General features: G+C 42.9%; 1 protein-coding gene across 2 annotated transcripts in view; it reads right to left on the minus strand.

Annotated features, from left to right (window-relative positions):
• Window positions 1-4,293: 4,293 nt before the first annotated feature.
• Window positions 4,294-19,014, minus strand: part of ifrd2 (interferon-related developmental regulator 2) — a 43,031-nt gene continuing 28,310 nt past the window's right edge. The window contains exons 9-12 of one of the 2 annotated variants that reach the window (XM_007890227.2): window positions 14,020-14,154; window positions 9,320-9,448; window positions 7,844-7,939; window positions 4,294-6,589 (exon numbers count right to left, since the gene is read on the minus strand). In XM_007890227.2, coding sequence (XP_007888418.1) covers window positions 6,509-6,589; window positions 7,844-7,939; window positions 9,320-9,448; window positions 14,020-14,154 — 441 coding nt within the window. In that variant the 3' untranslated portion in view covers window positions 4,294-6,508. The remainder of the gene's footprint in view (window positions 6,590-7,843; window positions 7,940-9,319; window positions 9,449-14,019; window positions 14,155-19,014) is intronic. The other variant, XM_007890228.2, reaches the window with a different exon arrangement.

The raw sequence follows: 19,014 nt of genomic DNA on the forward strand, positions 1-19,014 counted from the left end.
CTTCAAAGCCCCCATGGCCTTGCTCCTCCCTACTTCTGTGACCTCCTAACCTGTCCTTTCCCTCCACTCAGGGGATTCCGGCCTGCTTCAGGTACCCGACCTTGCCCGCCCCATCAATGGCGGGCAGGCCCTCAGCCTCTCTGCCCCCATCCTCTGGAACTCCATCCCACCGTCTTTCCGCCTTACCCCCTCCCTTGCCTCTTTCAAGACCTGTTTCAAGACCTTCATCCACGACCATACCTTCGATCACCCCCCTACCCCTCCTGATCCCAACTATCCAGGTGCGGGTCCAAGGTCCAGCACCTTGGGACGTCCTCCTGATGTGAAAGGCTTATAGAAATCATAAAATCATAGAATTATACAACACAGAGGCTCTTTGAAAAGAATTATCCAATTCAATCCCCTCCCCCGCTCCCTCCCCAAAGCCCTGCAAACTTGTCCTCCTCAAATAATTAAGGTTAAGTCTCCTCTTAACCTTCTCTGCTCCAAGAATAATTCTATAGCCTCTCCTGATAACTGAAGTCCCTTATTCCTGATACCATCCTGGTAATTCCTAAAGTGTGGTCCCCAGAACTGAACATAGTATTCTAGTGTTTTATCATAACTTTCTGACCTTTGTATTCTACGTCCCTATCTATAAAGCCTAGCATCCTGTATGTTTTTTTNAACAGCTTTCCTACCTATCCTGCCACCTTCAGATTTACTTATATGAACCCCCAGTTCTGTTCCTTCAACCCCTTTAAGAATCTACCATCAGCTTATATTGTCTCTCCTCATTCTTCCTCCCAAAATGTATCACTTAACACTTTTCTCCACATTAAACTTCATCTGCCACGTGTCTGCCCAATTTACCAGTCTGTCTTATGTTCCCTTGCAGTCTGCTACTATCCTCCTCACTGTTTACTACTTTTCCTAGAATCTGCAAACTTGGAAATTGTACTCCTTATACCCAAGTCCAGGTCATTTATATAGATCAAAAACAGCAGTAGTTGCAATACCGATCCCTGGGGGAAATCACTGCACACTTCCCTCCAGTCAGAAAAACAATTGTTCGCCACCATTTGTTCGCCACCATTCTCTGCTTTCTGTCTCCAAGCCAGTTCTGTATCCATGCTGCCACTCTCTTTGATACCATGGGCTTCTATTTTGCTTACAAGTCTCAGATCCGAACAATTCGTTGTGGAGAAAAAATTCTCACCTCTCCCGTTTCTTTTAACTATTTTAAATCAGTGTCCTCGGGTTACCGACCTACCCGCCAGTGGAAATATGCATTGCCTGAAAGGGTGGTGGAAGCCGATTCGATAACAACTTGTATCACTTTAATAAGCGATACATTATTAAATAGGCAGATCACAAGCCTGTCATGAAATACTGTATTGTACTTTATCTGGCCATTTCCATTTGCAATAAATCACTCACCTGATTTCAACAGGGAGCCTCCCTCCAAATGTCTACGGATAGTTTGGTTGCAGCAATGAATGGAGTATCAGCTCTGGACAGATCTCTTCAATGGGAAGAGATCCAAAAATCTCAATGGGATTTTTGGGCTAACTGCCAACTGACATCCACTTACGGAACAAATTTGCTAAAATAGGAAAGATGCGAAACAGAACAGGGATAAAAATAGTTCCTTAGTTTGTATAAAAATATCTTTAAATAATGACACTGTGAATAGACCAGGGATCAGGGTCAGACAGATGGTCACTTTGATAAGCTTAATCCAGCAACTGTACAAAATGTTGGGCTTCTGTCTGTAACTCAATCCTAGGAGAGCAAGGGGTGAAGATCAAAGATTGCATTTACTGATTTTAAAACATTTACATTTATTGATTTCAAACGAATGAGATTAAAATCTGGATTTAAAATTTATTTTGAAATTTATTTCCAGACAATTGTTACATTAGCAGTCGGAACAAAGCAAGTCTTGTTGCCGAGTGGAGGACACTGCAGCTGAAATCAACCCCGTCCATATCCTACCTGCACGTTTCCAGAGCCAGGCCAGCCTTTCTTTCTCCTCCTCCGTTACTATATAACAAATTGCATTTATATAGCACGCTGCACAGAATAGTACCTCAGAACAGTCTACTCCAGCTCCTGTACCAGTGCGGCTGAGTAATAATCCTTGCATTTGATACAAACCTTATCAAGACAACAAAATATCTCAGCACGATTTGCAGTATGGTGGAAACTGATTCAATAACAACTTTCAAGTAGATAGATATTTGGGGAAGACAAATTTGCAGGGCTATGGAGAGAGCGCGTGGGAGTGGGATTACTTAGGACAGCTCTTTCAAAAATCCCGGACGGACATGACGGGCTGAATAATTCTGTGATTTACAATAAGTGAAGTGTATTTTTAGGTGAATGCAGTAGCCAATTTTTTGTTGTGCACAGCAATAAATGGCCATAATGTGAGTGACTGGTTTTAGTTGGGGCATTGTTGACCAGGTGAAACTCCCTTCTCTTTTGCAATTGTTCCATGGGATCTTTTAACATCTGCCTGAATAGACAGACAGAAACTTGGTTCAATGTTTCATCTGAAGGACGGCACCTCTAACAATCCCAACACTGCACTAGTGTCAGCCTCTTCGTGGTTGAGCTCAAAGTCTGATTGGATCTTGAACTGACACCTTTCTGACTCGAGAGACATAACACTTTAGAAAACAGCACTTCACAATCACCCATTACAAGATTTAGGGTAACTTTGGCCCACAGAGGGTGCTTCATCCCTTAATTAACACCCCTATTGTCCCTTTGATCGGTGTGCGCCACACATTGCCATCACAGGTGCCAATGGTCACAGTTTAGCATAAGCCAAAAAATGCTTCAGCTGATATACCATTAGTATAATTGGAGTCTTGTAGCTCAGTGATTAGAGCATTCGCCTCGCAAGCGAGACCTGGATTTGATTCCCGGCAGGGCAAAACGTTGGGCAGGTTTTCTTACTCCACACGCCTGTTTACCTAGCAATAAATAGGAACCCTATTTAGTTGTTTTGTTAGTTGAATGGCGGATCACTTTCCTGAGTGTAATAACTCCTTCAAAAAAAATTGGGTCACTCAATCCATGACTGTTTGTGGGACACTGCTGTGCGCAATTGGCTACTGCATTTCTCCCACAAAAGTCAATTCACTTTATTCTGTGAAGCAATTTGAGACGTCTTGAAGACATGATAAAGCATAATATTAAATGCAAGTATTATTATATTATTACCTATCTCTCCGGTTTCCTTACCTATAGTACTGGGGCAGGGAGTCTAGAGAAGGGGTCCATAGACAGTGAGAATTAAGGGGGTGTTTTCTCCAGTTGACAGAGTAGTTAATGGTGTGCTTCAGGGATCAGGGTCATCTTCTCTTCTCTGAAAATGATCGTATTGCAGGAGTTACAATAGAATAGCTCTGGGACACTACCCTGCATGAGGTATACTATATAAATGCAAGTTGTTGTAATCTTTGCTTTTGATATAGCACTTTTATCACTTTATAATCAGGTTGCAAATACACTGCTTCTCCAGCTTGGCATGCTGTTGACAAGCTGTGTAGGAAGAATCTCAGGCCCAGTGAATGATCTGCTCTTCTACAACAAGATACAACAAGATTCCATTTATAGAGCGCCTTTCACGTCAGGAGGACTTAGTAGACTTAGAAGTTAGCAGACTTCTAAGTCCTACTAACAATCCATGGGGCTGTTCGGTCAACAGTGCTTCAGTCCTGAGGATTGAATGGATTTTGATATACCATTGCCAATAAGGGGGAAGGTAAATGAGAGGTTTTCCCTAATAGAAATGTTTCAAGTGCAGGTTCCAGCTCTCGTGAGGCAAATAGCAGGAACTCCTCTCTGCCTTACAGGAGCGACAACAACTTGTATTTATATAGCTCCCTTCACACAGGGTAGCGTCCCAGAGCACTTAATGCACAATGCAGTGAGGCCACCATCCTCCTGATCAAGCTGCGAAGGCCCAAGGTCCTAAAGCAGCTTGTTACATTGCTCCAGACCAATTAAGGTAAGCACCTAGCCATATAAAGAATCCCTGAAGCAGTTTTGTTCCACTCCCATTTCCTTATTAGCCAGTCAAAACATATACCTTCATCATGGTGGAAGGACCAATACATGTCCTATTTCCAATCAGATTAACTACTCCACCCTGTTAAACTTGGTCAGGTTAGCACCAGATTAGAGTACATTCCTGAACATCGGTTGTTGAATCATATAATACTCCTTGTATGTAAAGCCGTTACCCTCTTCAGATTACAGGTTTGATATCAGCCTTTCACATGCTCACGTCAGTCTGGCTAATCATTTAGCATTGTTTTATTCCCACAGAAATGACACCACACGTTTTCCAATATTTAATAAGCCCTTCCAGATACAATGTACAAAGGCACACACCTGCCTACACTCCTTTCCTCATTTCAAGGAGACCTTGAAAAGATAAAGGATTCTGTTCCTAAAAACTTTCTGCATTGAAGTGTCTCTCAGTCTGGCCCAAGGCAACACTGGAGGTAGATTCTTCAAACTGGTGGTGGCATTGGGAGATGAACGTGACTTATCAGGTGGGAAGAGAGGAAAAGACAATATTTAATACAACACTTTCTCTCTCACACACGCTGGCAGTATAATCTCCACCTGCTGCAGGTCACTGGATCTTAAGGCACAGTTCCATTGAGTAGGTGGAAACCAAAAATTCAACTAGCAGCTCAGATCCAGGATTGCCATTCTCAGCACCAATCACCACCACCCTAGCCTGTTTCTGAATGTGTGAAAAAGGAGCTTCAAACTCTCACTGTCTCATGGCTATAAAACTGAGGCTTCCTTACACCCTGGAGAAACAATGGACATTTTACTGTAATTGCAGTGGCAAAGATACTGCCACAGCAGGAAGAACATCGCTACCAGCCCAGGGAAGCCTTCATACACTTTAGAAAGATCCAAGAAGCTATCCTGTGCGTGGAAGGTGTAAAGTGTCAGGATGTCAGTGAGAAAAGTATTGGACATAGGTGCAATGGCACAGAACAGCAATGGTCTTTAAAGGGCAAACCTTTTTTGGGAAGTTTGCTATTAGATAGAAAGCCAAAAAGAGCAGCACTCAAAGGTCAGTCGAGGTAACACACCTAATGTCAGAGCTAGAGAAAATGTAGGGTCGAATTAGAACCCCAAGCCACGGACTACGACACTAACTGATGTTAAGCAGTCGCCTCTTTCCTCCTTCCACACCAGGGGGCATTGGCAAAGCTCAATTGGCTGACCAGCTCAATTGGCTGTATAGCACCGAACAGGAACAAGGCACCTGAGTGACTGAAGGCTGGAGTAAACGAGCAGAGTCACCTGGAATGTTACCTCAGCCTTACCAGAGAAACATTCTTGGAAGCTAAGAGAATATCAATAGACCTCCAGGTGTAGTGCCAGGATTATACAACCAGATAAAATACTTTGATATAATTTGCATTTAAAAAACAAATAAATCAGTAAATTAAGAGCACCCAACTTTTTGATTTGAATTAAACATACAAAAGGTTAAGAAGATGTTAAAACTTTTGAAATAATTTTCACACAAGTTGAAATAATTACAATGAATAATTACAATGCTGCACCAGCTTGCCGTCTGCTAGCTATTCTGAATAAATATATAAGGCCAGTCAGTGCAAGATCTGGGAAGCAAGATCTGGGAAGCACTGTGATCATACAATGATGTACAATGTGCTGACAACAGTGTGAAATTCAAAATTAGACAGGGTGTATGTGTGTGCACGTGGGTCAGATTAGTTTGCAAATCGCTTTGCTGAAAATTTAAACCACTTCATTTTAGGTTGCATGAAGACTTGGAAGGTTTAGAGTTATTGTGCATTTTTCAGGACGTTGCTTCTTGTGCTGTTACAGGGAAGGAACAAGAAGGGAGTCAATCACACACCCTCCCACAAAGTAAAATATCTTCATTATGGTAATTTTAGTGTGCTGCTCCCGCCAAGGCAACTGTGTACCTTTCCTCTCCTGCAAATTTTGGCTCCATTATTATTGTGCATTTGTATTTTACAAAGGAGAACGCAGGTGTTTTAAAAAAACGCTGTTAGAAAATTACAAAACAACCACCCACTTATTTTTCTGCTTTTGTTTTTTTTGCAAAATTAAATGATTTTTTGAAATATGTATTAATTTACCCCAATAATATATTTGCACTAGTGACTAAAATGTGTAAGTTCACACAGTAAGGGAAAAGGTTCAAGCGGAATCGCTCCTTAAGATAATGTCAGCAGAAGCAGCCCATGTTAGCACACCTTCCGTCAACCAGTCTTGCACATTATAGGATTTCATGCTGTTCAAGTGCTGATTTTTGTAAATAATAAATGGATAAAAAGCAAACACAGCTTCCTTTGCCATGTGCACAAAGTTCTAAAAAGGTCCCATGATTTGCGTCCCCAGTTCGGGAAACCCTGTTGAGAGTTGAGTTTTATATCTGTGACCAGCAACAGAAACATTTAGAGAGGTGTGACATTCTATCTGCTGTGGCTCCTCACAGGACATCTGCTCTCTTGTCCCGGACTTTGTTTCTTGCCTTGGTTCGAGCTTTGAATGCTGCAGAATTGTACATATGCTGTTTGAGGGAAAAGTGAGATGAAAGATTGGGAGATGGTTATTCAGTCCTGGAGTTCTCTACCAAACATTGTGCATCTACACATTTTTTTATAAAAGGAATTAAACAAACCGAAAAGGACAACCATGACAGTGTGTGGAAAGTCAGAGTAGCAAAACACTTACAGAGATAACACAGGCACAAAGATCCAGAACAGACTGTACTAAAAAAACTGATTCTAACAAATTATTTTATGTAAGAACTCATTTTGGAGTCACTTATTTTGGGGGCAAGGATCCAGATTGGAGAAAAGGGGAAGGCTGACAAGGTAATAAAGACTGCAGCCAAGCTGGTGAAAAGCAGCCACAGAGCAGGTGTGTCCACACAAGCCCATCTTTATAACCCTATTAATGGTTTATTACACATCAGCAATGGGAGCCATTCTGCATTCAGGCAGCTAATTGCAGGGAGGCCCTCACTCAACACAGCGGTCTCTGATTTGATCACCAGCCTGCTATGGGAACGAACCTTTGGTGAAGAGGAATTAGCAACACACATCTCTAGTCGAGAGGGATCGATGAGAAGAGATTATTAAAATGCAGCCATTACACCTCACAGTAAAATCTTGTTAGGCGTTTTGAGATCATAGAATCATACAATTATACAGCCCAGAAGGAGCCATTTGGCCCATTGTTTCTGTGCCAGCTCTTCGTAAAGAGCTATTCAAATCAATCCCACTCGCCCACTTTTTCCCCCATAGGCCTGCAAACTTGTCCTTCACAAATAATTATCTACTTCTCTCAAAAAGTTGTTATTGAATTAGCTTCCACCATCCTTTCAGGCAACACACTTGCTGTGTGAAAAAATGTCTCTTTTAACAATTATGTCTCAACAATGTGATAAGGAGCAATATCAAATGCAAGGAGTATTACTACAATAGCAACATTACTCAGATGGGATTACAATTATATTAATGAATCAATTAAATACTGTCCTGTGATGAGCCACATAAATGTCCATAATTAATCTCAGGAGATGCAGATCACCCACAAAATATACGTCAAATTCATTTTATAATATGTGAAGCGTTTTGAGACATCTCGAAGACGTGATAAGGCGCTATATCAAATTCAAGGATTATTATTATCAGAGCAGAATGATCCCCTGACACAGTGAAAGTCAGCTTCTTCATGCTAGTGATATTGGTGGGTCTGGAAAGCCAAAAAGCCAAAGAATACAAATGCTGACAAAAGTAGCAAGACTAAAACCACTAACCCTCTCGAATCGCGAAATCTTATTGGCTCGAATGGTGGTGGCATCCAGTACCAGAGGCGGCCCCAGATCAAAGATGTCCCGCAGCAGTTCGTTGTTCTGTGGGAAGAAACCATAACATCAGCTGAGAGCTCCAACATCTCCTAAAGAGCAGCATGGCACTATTGTTGCCATCACTGGATCCAAATCTTTTAAAGAATGAAATAGCTGAAAGCAAACCCTAGATCTCGCTCTTGCTGGATTTGGAAGAGAACAGCAGTGAGACACTACAGTCACTTGCACTCTGGTAAAGCTGAGATTCAGAAGATTTACCGCATAATTTGTCAGTCATCTGTATAGCGCCTTTCATGTCGGGAGCCTCAGGATAGAAGTGAAGGGAAGAGTTCAGAAATCCGGCAAGCAAAGTTGGAGTAGTGAAGCCTCGACGTGATAAATGTGTGGATTACAGTCTTGGGGGCCTGAGGGAGAGGTAGTACCGGAGGCGGTCAATGTTATGGAGGTAGTAAAAAGCTGAATGTGAGAGCACAAATGCAAGGTTTAAGAATGGGAGTCAAACAAGACACCAAGGTTCTGTGCTGGCTTTGTGAGGTAGAGAGTGCATCCACGTAGATTGATGCTTTCAGCACCTTAGGTGAAAGTCAAGCAGAATGGGCTCATTCTTGTCGATATTGAAGTGGAGAGAGTTGGCTCTCATCCAGGACTTGATGGCTGACAGGCAAATCGGTAAAAACAGCAGTAGTCCTGGAATTGAGGGTGGAGGTAGATAGAGTTGGGCGTCATCTACGGTGGAGGGTAGGTAGGAGAAGTGGCAGATATGAAGTGGTGATGTTGGGACAGGGTTAAGAGTGGTTCCAGAAAAGGGCAACACTGTGAAGGTGGAACTGAGAGAAAAGGAGGTGGAGAAGGATAGGGCGATCAACAGTATCGAAGGAGGCAGAGATCAAAGATGAGAAAGCAGAGGCCCTGGTCACACATGGAGAATGTTGTTGGTGACTTTGGCCAGGGCAGTCTCGATACTGCGGGCAGCGTGGAAGCCAGTTCGGAGGAGTTCATGCAGGAAGAGAGCGAAGCTGGGAAGCAATGAGTTCCAGTACCTTCGGGAGGAGATAGGACGTTACTTTGGGAACAAAGATAGGTCAAGGGAAGGTTTTTCAGAAGGGGATGATGACAGCTGATCTTAAAACAACAGAAAGGGAAGGCTACAAATCCTGAGATAAACCAGGTTAGAAACACCTTCTCTGTAATCCTGTCCCTAAATCGTCCGCACAAACATCCCCAAAGCAATAAGCACTAAACAGAACCACAGCAGCATCAGCCTGGCATTATCCCTAGTACGATGACTCACCAACAAGTTGCCTCTCATCTAGGACAGGTGTCTCCAAATGGGCGATTGGGGCTGAACGCTCCAGTTAAGGAGAATTATTGTTTCAACCCAAAACACCTTTAATTCTTTTGCCTAGATTTTCATTATTCTTTTACCTGCAGATGGTGCCTGACACCGGATCCCAGAACTTCCTTGAAGGCATCATATGTTCTTCTTCTGACCCAGCTGTCTATGTAAAGGCACTCCACCCCAAACTTGATGGTCTCCTCCGGACACTCACCATCCTGAAGCAAGTTAGAGCTGGTTATTTACAAAGCACCTTTGGTTCCTGGTCGAATCACATCCAAATTTAGCAGTTTTAATCCAACCCTTCTATAATAGGATTGAAAATGTTTGCAGGTCGGCACTGAGTTAAAAAAACCCAATCCAAAGTTTATTCTCTTTGGGAAGTCATAAGAACCAACTGATTATATTACAGCCTTGTATCACACTTCCTGCCATACATTATCCCATTAGTACAATAAATTGACTCAACGACTGAAATGTGAAAAGCCTGTGTGAAATGTGAATCATCCTCCCTCCCTCCCTCCCTCCCATGCTCTCAAAGCTGACAAACTCTACATAGTGTGAGATAGGAAAGTCACCATATACTGTAGTCTTCACCAATCGTACAGAAGACCTGAGCAGCAAAGCAAAGTTACTCATCTTATTATCCAATTAACATATTGCATTTAGACAGCATCCTCACGTAGAATGATGTCTCAACGCGAATCAGAGTGGCAGGGCTGGGAGCTGAGCTCAAAGGAAGGGGAGGGTAAGTACACCGCAGTTCACTGGTAAAGATACAAGTCACTTACCGAGACAAATCAAGTAAATATTTATATCTACCATGAGGTGAGTATTAGCGACGCATATAAGAACCAGCCTGCTCTGAAGGACTGACTCCTGCCATTGATAATCAGAAAACCGTGTTGAAAACTGAACAATCCACACCCATTTTGAAATGTTTTTAAAAAAAATTTTTTTTATTTTGTTCATAATAAGACAAGGAATCTCATAGAAACAGGAATAGGCCATTCAGCCATCGAGCCTGTTCCGCCATTCTATAAGATCGTGGCTGATCTGTACCTCAACACCAATTTCCATTATCCTTTGGGTGAAAAACTGCCTCCTGATTTCACTCTAAATAGCTTGGCTCCAATTTTATGATTATGCCACCTTGTTCTCAATTCTCCCACCAGAGAAAATCGTTTCTCTGTGTCTGCCCTATCGAATCCTTTACCATTTTAAAAATCTCAATTAGATCACCCTTCAAACTTCTAAACTCAAGGGATTACAAATTAAGTTTATGCAACCTGTCCTCATAATCTAATTCTTTAAGCTCTCGTGAATCTGCACTGCACCCCCTCCAGAGCCAATGTATCCTTCCTGAGGTGCGCTGCCCAAAACTGAATGCAGTCTCCAGATGGGGTCTGACCAAGACTCTATACAGTTGAAGCATTGTTTCCTCTCCTTTATATTTCAGCCCCCTGAGATAAAGGCCATCACCCTATCAACCTTTTTGATAACTTTTTGTACCTGTGAGCTTGTTTTTAGTGATTTGTTTAACATAAGATACCCAAATTCCTTGGTTACTCTACAGTTCTTAGTTTCACACCATTTAAAAAATATTCTGGATCCATAGTGGATGACTTCAGACTTCCCCACATTGAATTCCATCTGCCACAGTTTTGCCAACTCACTTAATGTGTCTGAGTCCCTTTGTAACTTCGTGTTCCTATCTACATAATTCACAGTGACTAATTTTGATATAAAACTCTCTTTTCCTTCTTCCAAGTCATTTTTATATATATATTATATGGTGAAAAGCTGAGGCCCCAGTACAGACCCCTGGGGAACGCACTTGCCACGTTCCACCAATCAGAGCACATTCCTTTTATCTCTACTCTTTCCTACTTCTTAACCAATGTGGAGTCCTGTAGCTTAGAGCACTCACCTCTCAAGTGAGAGGACCTGGGTTCGATTCTCAGGCAGGGCAAAACATTGGGCAAGTTTCCTTACTCCACATGCCTCTGTTCACCTACAACAACAACAAATTACGCTTGTATAGCGCCCTTCACATCGGAAAGACATCCCAGTGCTGTGGACCTGAGCTGGGAGTTGCAGTCAGAAGGGGGGGGGGGGGGGGGGTGAAAGGAGTGTCCGTAGGCACGATCGAAGAGGAAGATCTTCAGACGGGACTTGAAGGAGGTAAGAGAGGGTGTGCAGTGGAGGAATTGCGGGATAGAGTTCCGGAGTGTGGGGGCAGAGATGCTGAATGCCCCACTGCCAATGGTGGGGCGGGAAGTGCAGGAGACCTGAAGCAGGCCAGTGTCCGACGAGCGTAGCGAGTAGACAGGCTGATATGAGGTTATGAGATATGAGGTTACACCTAGCAAACAGTAGGAACTCCGTTATTAGTCGATTGGCAGATCGCTTTTCCAGGGGTAATAAACCCTTCAATTTTTAAAAAAAATAATAGTAATTTGGTCACTCAAACGACTATTTGTGGGACACTGCTGTGCATAATTGGCTCCCGTGTTTCACCCACAAAATATACAGTCAATTCACTTTACAGTATATTCCGTGAAGCGTTTTGAGGTGTCTCAAAGACGTTATAAGGTGCTATATCAAATGCAAGGATTATTATTATTTCCAAGCCATGTCGCAAGGTTACTTCTGATTCCATGCGCTTTCATTTTTGCTAATAACCTCTTATGCGGAACCTTATCAAATGCCTTCTGAAAGTCCATGTAGACCATAATTAATTATTTTCTCATCACTTCGAAGTTTGCCTTTAAAATCTTGGTTTGCGACTTTCTCCCTCACTTCTCCCTCTCAAATCTTATATCAAATTCAATCATATAATAATAATAATCCTTGCTCTGATTCCGACATAGATCACGACAACTGGCTCTTTACCCTCCTTTTCCAAATTCCATTCCAGCTGCTTCAAAATATCCCTGACCCTGGCATGGTTTCCTCCTGCCTGAAACGAGTGTATAAAATGACAGCTTTTGCTGTAAGCCTGTAACCATCTACATTTAGACTTCAAAACACATTGTACAGAGGACCATTACATAGACGTGTTAGCAGTCCAGCACAGGAGGAGCCTGCTGGATCCCAAATCCCCAGTGGCCTTATTTGTTCTAATCCCATTTCACTGCTCTTTTCCTACAGCCTTCTAAAGCTTTAGTCTTTAGAAATGTCTTGAATTCCTTTTAAAATCATGTAATGGACTTGGCTTCAAGTCATTATTTGCAATAACGTATTCAATATTGAAAGAGTCAGAACAAAATTTTCATTTACTCAGTCACTTCAGAAGTAGGAATTGAACCAAGTTCTAGACATTTTAGGCTTACTCACTGGACATCCTGTTATCCAAACAAAACATTTCTTACTGATGCATTACAGTAAGTTGCTTCCACTGCACAGGTGGTATCAGCTTGACTCAATCACTAGCATTCTCCCCTATGAGTCAGAAGGTTGTGGGATCAAGAGCCATTGGTTGTCCAGGCTGAAACTCCAATGCAGTGCTGGGGGTGCACAGCATTCTTGGCATTGCAGTCTTTCAGATGAGATTTTAAACAGAGCCACTGTCTGCCTCTTCAGGAAGACATAACAGATGGAACAGCACTATTTGAAAAGAGAAGTTTCTCTCTGTGTCCTGGTCAACAATCCTCAAATAATATTGTCATGGCTGGGTGCAAATTGTCTGCCTTGTTCACCTACAAAAACAGTTACTATATTTTACAGAAAAATCCCATGAAGCGCTTTGAGGTGTCTAGACTAACATGATAAGGCTGTGAATGAACTGCAAGGGTTATCATTAAATAATCCAAGGTACTGGAATAGTACACCCATGGAACAGTATTCCATTAGAAGGAAAAAGGTGAAAAGAATCTTTGAGAAATGTGTGTACAAATAAACACACATAAATATATATGTATATATAAAATATATATGAATCGGCACATTCCATTAACAACTCAGCAGCTGCTTTAGTATCAGTGAAGTTTGTCATCTCCCAGGAACATTCTTAACTGGTGAGCACCTGTCTAGTCTCATCACTGAGAGCCCCATCAGCTAACATCCTCTTTGAATGAAGTTATATGATATATTTCACTGGATTAGACTTTAATAAACTCCAGAATGAATTCCCTCCCAGCAGGTCATGAATTCTGGATGAAGAAGATCCTTCTGACCTCACTGTCTGAGAACACCCACCCTATTGGATAGTTTGATTGTGTGGGTGTTCTGGAAGAATGAAATCAGAAGTTTTGTTTGGGTGAAATGTTGAAAGTCAGCATGTCCTGAAGAGCTTTGCAATGCTTCTTTAATAACAAAAACATATTCCCAAGTGATCAACTGGAGAGAAAGGTGAAGACGTTTGGTTAGGTGGATAGATTAAAGGCTTGAAATACTATCCTGCGGGAAGGACGCTAAATCAACGCAAGTTACTGTTGGCTAGATGATTAGTCCAGTCTGTAACTTACCAGATTAATAAATGCCTTCTTTTAGAAAAGCACATGTAAAATAATTGAATGGAAAATACATTGTTTTTCTTGAAAGAAGCAGACAGTTTATTACCCATTACCTAAACTGGATATATATTGTTTTTCCAAACTGTTATTTACAGAAGCACTTCATCTGTGTGTGCATACATAACTGAAATGAGCAACTGGATCAGATGGGGACAGGAGAAGGTTTAGCAACACTAATTGTGTCTGAAGATTTGCCACCAGCACTCTGGCTAGTCCTGCACGCAGAACCCATCTCCAACTTCAATGGGAAAAGTAACCAAGGCAGAACCTACCTCAATAGAATGGATCACATCTCGGAAGATGGAGCGCTGCTTCCTGCGATCAGTTTTTGCTCTGTATTTATTACTGTCCGTCGCTAGAGCCTTCAGTTTTTCACAAAGATGATCAGAATCCTCGTACAGAAACTCCTTTAAAACAGCAAAGAAGCAATTTCTTACCAATTTGCTCAGAGTAAAGGAGCTAGTGTATGTTTCAAGCCACACATCCACAGGTTAAGTGTGGCAATCAGCATTAAAGATATACAACAAGAGGACACAGGTTTACAAGCTGAAAGAGCAACTTAACTATCGTTTCCATAGAATGAATATATATATATGATTTAATAACTGTAGTCAGGGAGCAAAATATATATCACAAGATTGGTCTGGTTGAAGGCTCTTCGGACCATCTGATGTTATCCCTCCACACCACTCACCCTACTGTCTACCCATCACAGCATCAAGCTGCTGTTTAAATGAATGCAAGTGTCCTAGGATCAATCACCTTCCTAGTAACGTGTTTCAGTGTTAATTACCCTCTAAGTAAAAAAAAACTTTCCTGGTGTCTGTCCTGAAATTGACCTTTACAACTGTAAATCTGTGTCCATTGTACTGCATCCTAAAGTATTGATCTGGGTTTACTATTTCAATTTTATTTAAAATGTTATAACCTCTAAGGTCCTTCTGAGAAGTTTTCTCAAGTCTGAAAAGCCCTAGCTTGCCTAACCATTGCTCATAGCCTGGGCCAATAGAAAAGCACGGCAGCAATTTTTCAGTGAAATCCGCTATAAACACCCCCTTCACTACAAATACACTAAAAATGTGTTTCTGTCCCCGGGCCTCTGCGTTGTTTATCTGACGCAACTATGGGTGGGACAGCTCCGGAAACGCACATGCGGTGTGGCACAAGCAGCAAATGGGCTTCACTCCATTCAGAGGTCCTGCTGTTGTGATTGTCTGTGTGTGTGAGTCTCTTTCTGTTTGTCTCTATGTGTTTGGTTAGTGATTGTATGAATGTGTTTCAGTGTCCCTTTCTATGTGTTTGTGAGTGTGTCTCTCCCCTCGGTATGCGTGTCTGTTTGTGAGTGTCTGTGTGAGTGTATCTGTGTCTCTCTCTCTTCTGTATGTATGTGTGTGTCTCTTCTATGTGTGTATTTCTGAGAGTCTGTGCGAATACCTCGCCTGTCTGTATGTGTGTGTGTGTGTGTGTGTGTGTGTGTGTCTCTCTCTCTCTCCCTGTGAGAATGTGTGTCTCTCTGTCTGTGAGCGTGTCCATCTCTTTGTCTCTCTCTGAGTGTCCATGTTGGATCATTACTTCACCTCCTAAATCCCTCTCCCACCACCACCTAATCCACCTCCATCTCCTGTAGCTCAGTGGTTAGAGCACTCGCTTTGCAAGCGAGAGACCTGAGCTCAATTCCAGGCACAGGGCGAAACCTTGGGCAAGTTTCCTTACTCCACACAGAGCCTAATAATAATCCCTCCAAAACCAAAAACAATAATAAATTGGTCATTTTCAATCTACGACTATTTGTGGGACATTGCTGTGCGCAATTGGCTGCCGGATTCGCCCACAAATATACAGTCAATTCAATGTGTTCTGTGAAGCGCTTTGGGACGTCCTCCCGATGTGAAAAGCGCTATATCAAATGAAAGGATTATTATTATTATTATATCTCCTATCGCCCCTGGAAAAAAAGCTCCCGACCCTCCCTCTCCGCTACCTTGGGAGTCATCTGAAATCCCCCCCTAGGCTTCCTCCCGCAATGACCTATCCTACTTGGTCACTCTCCTCCACAACTCCCTCTCTACCACTCTCGATGTCCTTGCTCCCCTCACTTCTCGAACCGTCTCCTATTCACAAAAGTCACCCTGGTACACCAGCGACCTCTGCTCCCTTAAGGCCCAGATGCGTGTGCTGAATGCACCTAACTCAAATCCAACTTAATTGTCCATTGGTAGATCTGGCTGGACCTTATCAAATCTTATCTGCCCTCGCCTCAGCTAAATCGGACTTCTACTCCAAGATAATCTTGGAGGCCAAGGACAACCCTAGGCTCCTTTTCTCCATCACCAAGTGGCTCCTCCGCCCACACTCTCACACCTTGCCCATCCTCTCCTCCAACACCAACTGCAAAGCAATGCTGGACTTACTCGAAACCAAAGTTGAGGGGATCCACTCAGCTGCCTCTTCTCTTCTGTCCACTACACCCTCCCCATCTACCCCTCACACCCCGGCCCCTACCCATCCCTCCCTCCACACCTTCAAACTTGTCTCCCACTCCTCTCTCACCACCACTATAACCCGCATGAAACTGACCACCTGCTCCCTCGACCGCATCCCTACCCCTCTCCTTACCTCCCAAGTCTACCTGCTTGACCCTCAACTCAGACATCATAAACCTCTCCCTGTCCACTGGCACTGTTCCCACCTCTTTAAAAACGCTGTCATCACCACTATCCTTAAATAACCCTCCCTGGACCCACCCTTGCTCTCAAATTACCGCCTCATCTCCAACCTCCCCAGCTAACTTTCTTCAGTTAAACATTAGCCGAGTCCCTCCTGATTGGCTCCACACCTCAGGCACCGACAGCATCACCATCCATGGATGCACATTCCGTTTTACTAAGCCAGTCCGGAACCTTGGCATCTTGTTTGACCCTCAACTATCCTTTCTACCCCACATCCACGCCATGATCCACTCTGCTCAACCTCCACAATATCACCCGGCTCCACCGCTGTCTCACACCGTAGTCTGCCGAGACCCTCATACACGGATTCATAACATCCAGGCTTGACTATGAAAACTATGATTGTCGGCCTCTCCAACTCCTCCCTCCATAGGCTGCAGATCATCCAGAACTCTGCAGCCGTGTCCTCTCCCGCACCAGGCTCCGTGATCCTATCACCCCCCATCCTCGCCCAACTCCACTGGATACAGAGGATACAGTTCAAAATCCTGGCCCTCACCTTCAAAGCCCCCCCATGACCTTGCTCTCACCTACTTCTGCAACCTCCTAACCCCCTACCCGCTCCCTCCACTTAGCGAGCGGACTTCATGTCCCCCGCCTCGCCCATTGGTGGGTGGGCCTTCAGCCATTCTGTCCCCACCCTCTGTAACTCTATTCCGCAGTGTGAAAACATTTCTCCTCACCTCCCCTCCGTTTATTTTAGCAACTATTTTAAATCGGTGTTCTCAAGTTACCAACCCACCCGCCAGTGGAAATAGTTTCTCCTTGTTCACCCTATCGAATCCCCTCATAATTTTGAAAACTTTTATTAAGTCGCTTCTTAACCTTCTCTGCTCCAAGGAGAATAATCCTAGGTTCTTTAACCTCTCCTGAGTTTCATTTAATTTAAAAACACAACACCTCAGCTTCCTGTATTCTCTCGAGTTCAGGAGGTTACTGAGTGATCTGATCAAGGTGTGTAAAATTCTGAAGGGACTTGACAGGCTGAATAGTGCTTCCTCTGGCAAGAGAATTGAGAACTAGAGGCCATAGTCCAACTTGAGGCTAAACCAGTTAAAAGTGAAATAAAGAAATGTTTTTTCACACAGCAAATGGTGCAAGTATAGAATTCACTCCCCCATCAGAACGCAGGCAGAATCAGTTGAAGAATTTACAAGGCAAATGGATAAATGCTTCATAGATAGGGGTATCAGGGATTATGGAGAGGGCGAGGAGGTGTACTGAGTTGGGTTCAGTCACGATCTAGGAAAGTGGTGGGACAGGCTCGATGGGCTATATGGCCTCCTTCTGTTCCTTTGAGTTAACTCAAGCTACCTGCTCTTCCATTTCGCAAACACTAGTAAAAGAATCCAAGTAGTTTCGCCCTCATCACCCTCTGAACTTCCTCCCCATGAATTTTGAAAGCCATCAATTTAAGGTAATTAGCAAATGAGGAGATTATGAGAATTCATTTCACACACAGAGTGGTTAGGAAGAGAAATGCCTGGCCAGGAGTGGTGGTTGAGGCAGAATTCATATTCGCTTTCTAAAGGGAACTAGGTAAGATATCTAAAAAGGAGTAATCTACAATGGTAGGGGAAAAGGACAGGTAAATGGGACTGAAATGATTGCTCTTAAATGAGGCAGCACAGACACAATGGCCGAATGATCTTCTGGACTGTAAATATCTTTGGTTCTATGGAAAAACCTGAGAGTAAATTTGTCAAGAAGGCATTTGGCTACATAATCATTTACATCATAAACTTAAGAGTGGAGGGAAAATAAAATCATCTGTTTTTGGAAAACTATGGGCAAGACAACACAAGAGGGCAAGCTAACAACAGGAGAAGAAATAAATAAATTAGGAACCCTACTCTAGACTGTTGTGCACAAGGTTGCATAGTAGGGAGAGAAACAATGCAAGTGTCTCAAATAACTTCACAATTGGATCTATTGAAGAACTTGGGAAGGCAAAGCTACAATACCTTTGTGCAGACAGAAAATCATCGAAAGAAAATTAGAGATTCAGACACACAGTCACACACATACACTGAGACTGAACATGATAGAAAAAGATACAGCACAAATCCTGAGACAGTAATTATTAAGTTAGCACTGAAGTCAATTTGTATTTATGGGATGTCCAATTATTATAATAATCCTTGCATTTGATATAGCACTTTTCACGTCTTCTAGACGTATCAAAGCACTTCGTAGAATATACTGTAAAGTGAATGGACTGTATATTTGTGGGCGAACGCGGCAGCCAATTGCGCACAACAGTGTCCCACAAACAGTCGTGGATTGAAAATGACCAATTTATTATTGTTTTATTTTGGAGGGATTAATATTAGGCGTGTGCAGTAAGGAAACTTGCCCAAGGATTCGCCCTGCCTGGAATTGAACCCAGGTGTCTCACTTGTAAGACGAGTGCTCTAACCAGAGCTACAGGACTCCACAATTCACTTCCTGCATTGGGGGTCTGTTCTAAATATGACAGGCTCTCTACGGAATCAGGAACTGTGTTCAACAACGATGTTGTTCAGTTAGTACCAGTCT

This window comes from Callorhinchus milii, unplaced genomic scaffold (assembly GCF_018977255.1).
Source record: "Callorhinchus milii isolate IMCB2004 unplaced genomic scaffold, IMCB_Cmil_1.0 Scaffold12, whole genome shotgun sequence".
Classification (NCBI taxonomy): Eukaryota; Metazoa; Chordata; class Chondrichthyes; order Chimaeriformes; family Callorhinchidae; genus Callorhinchus; species Callorhinchus milii.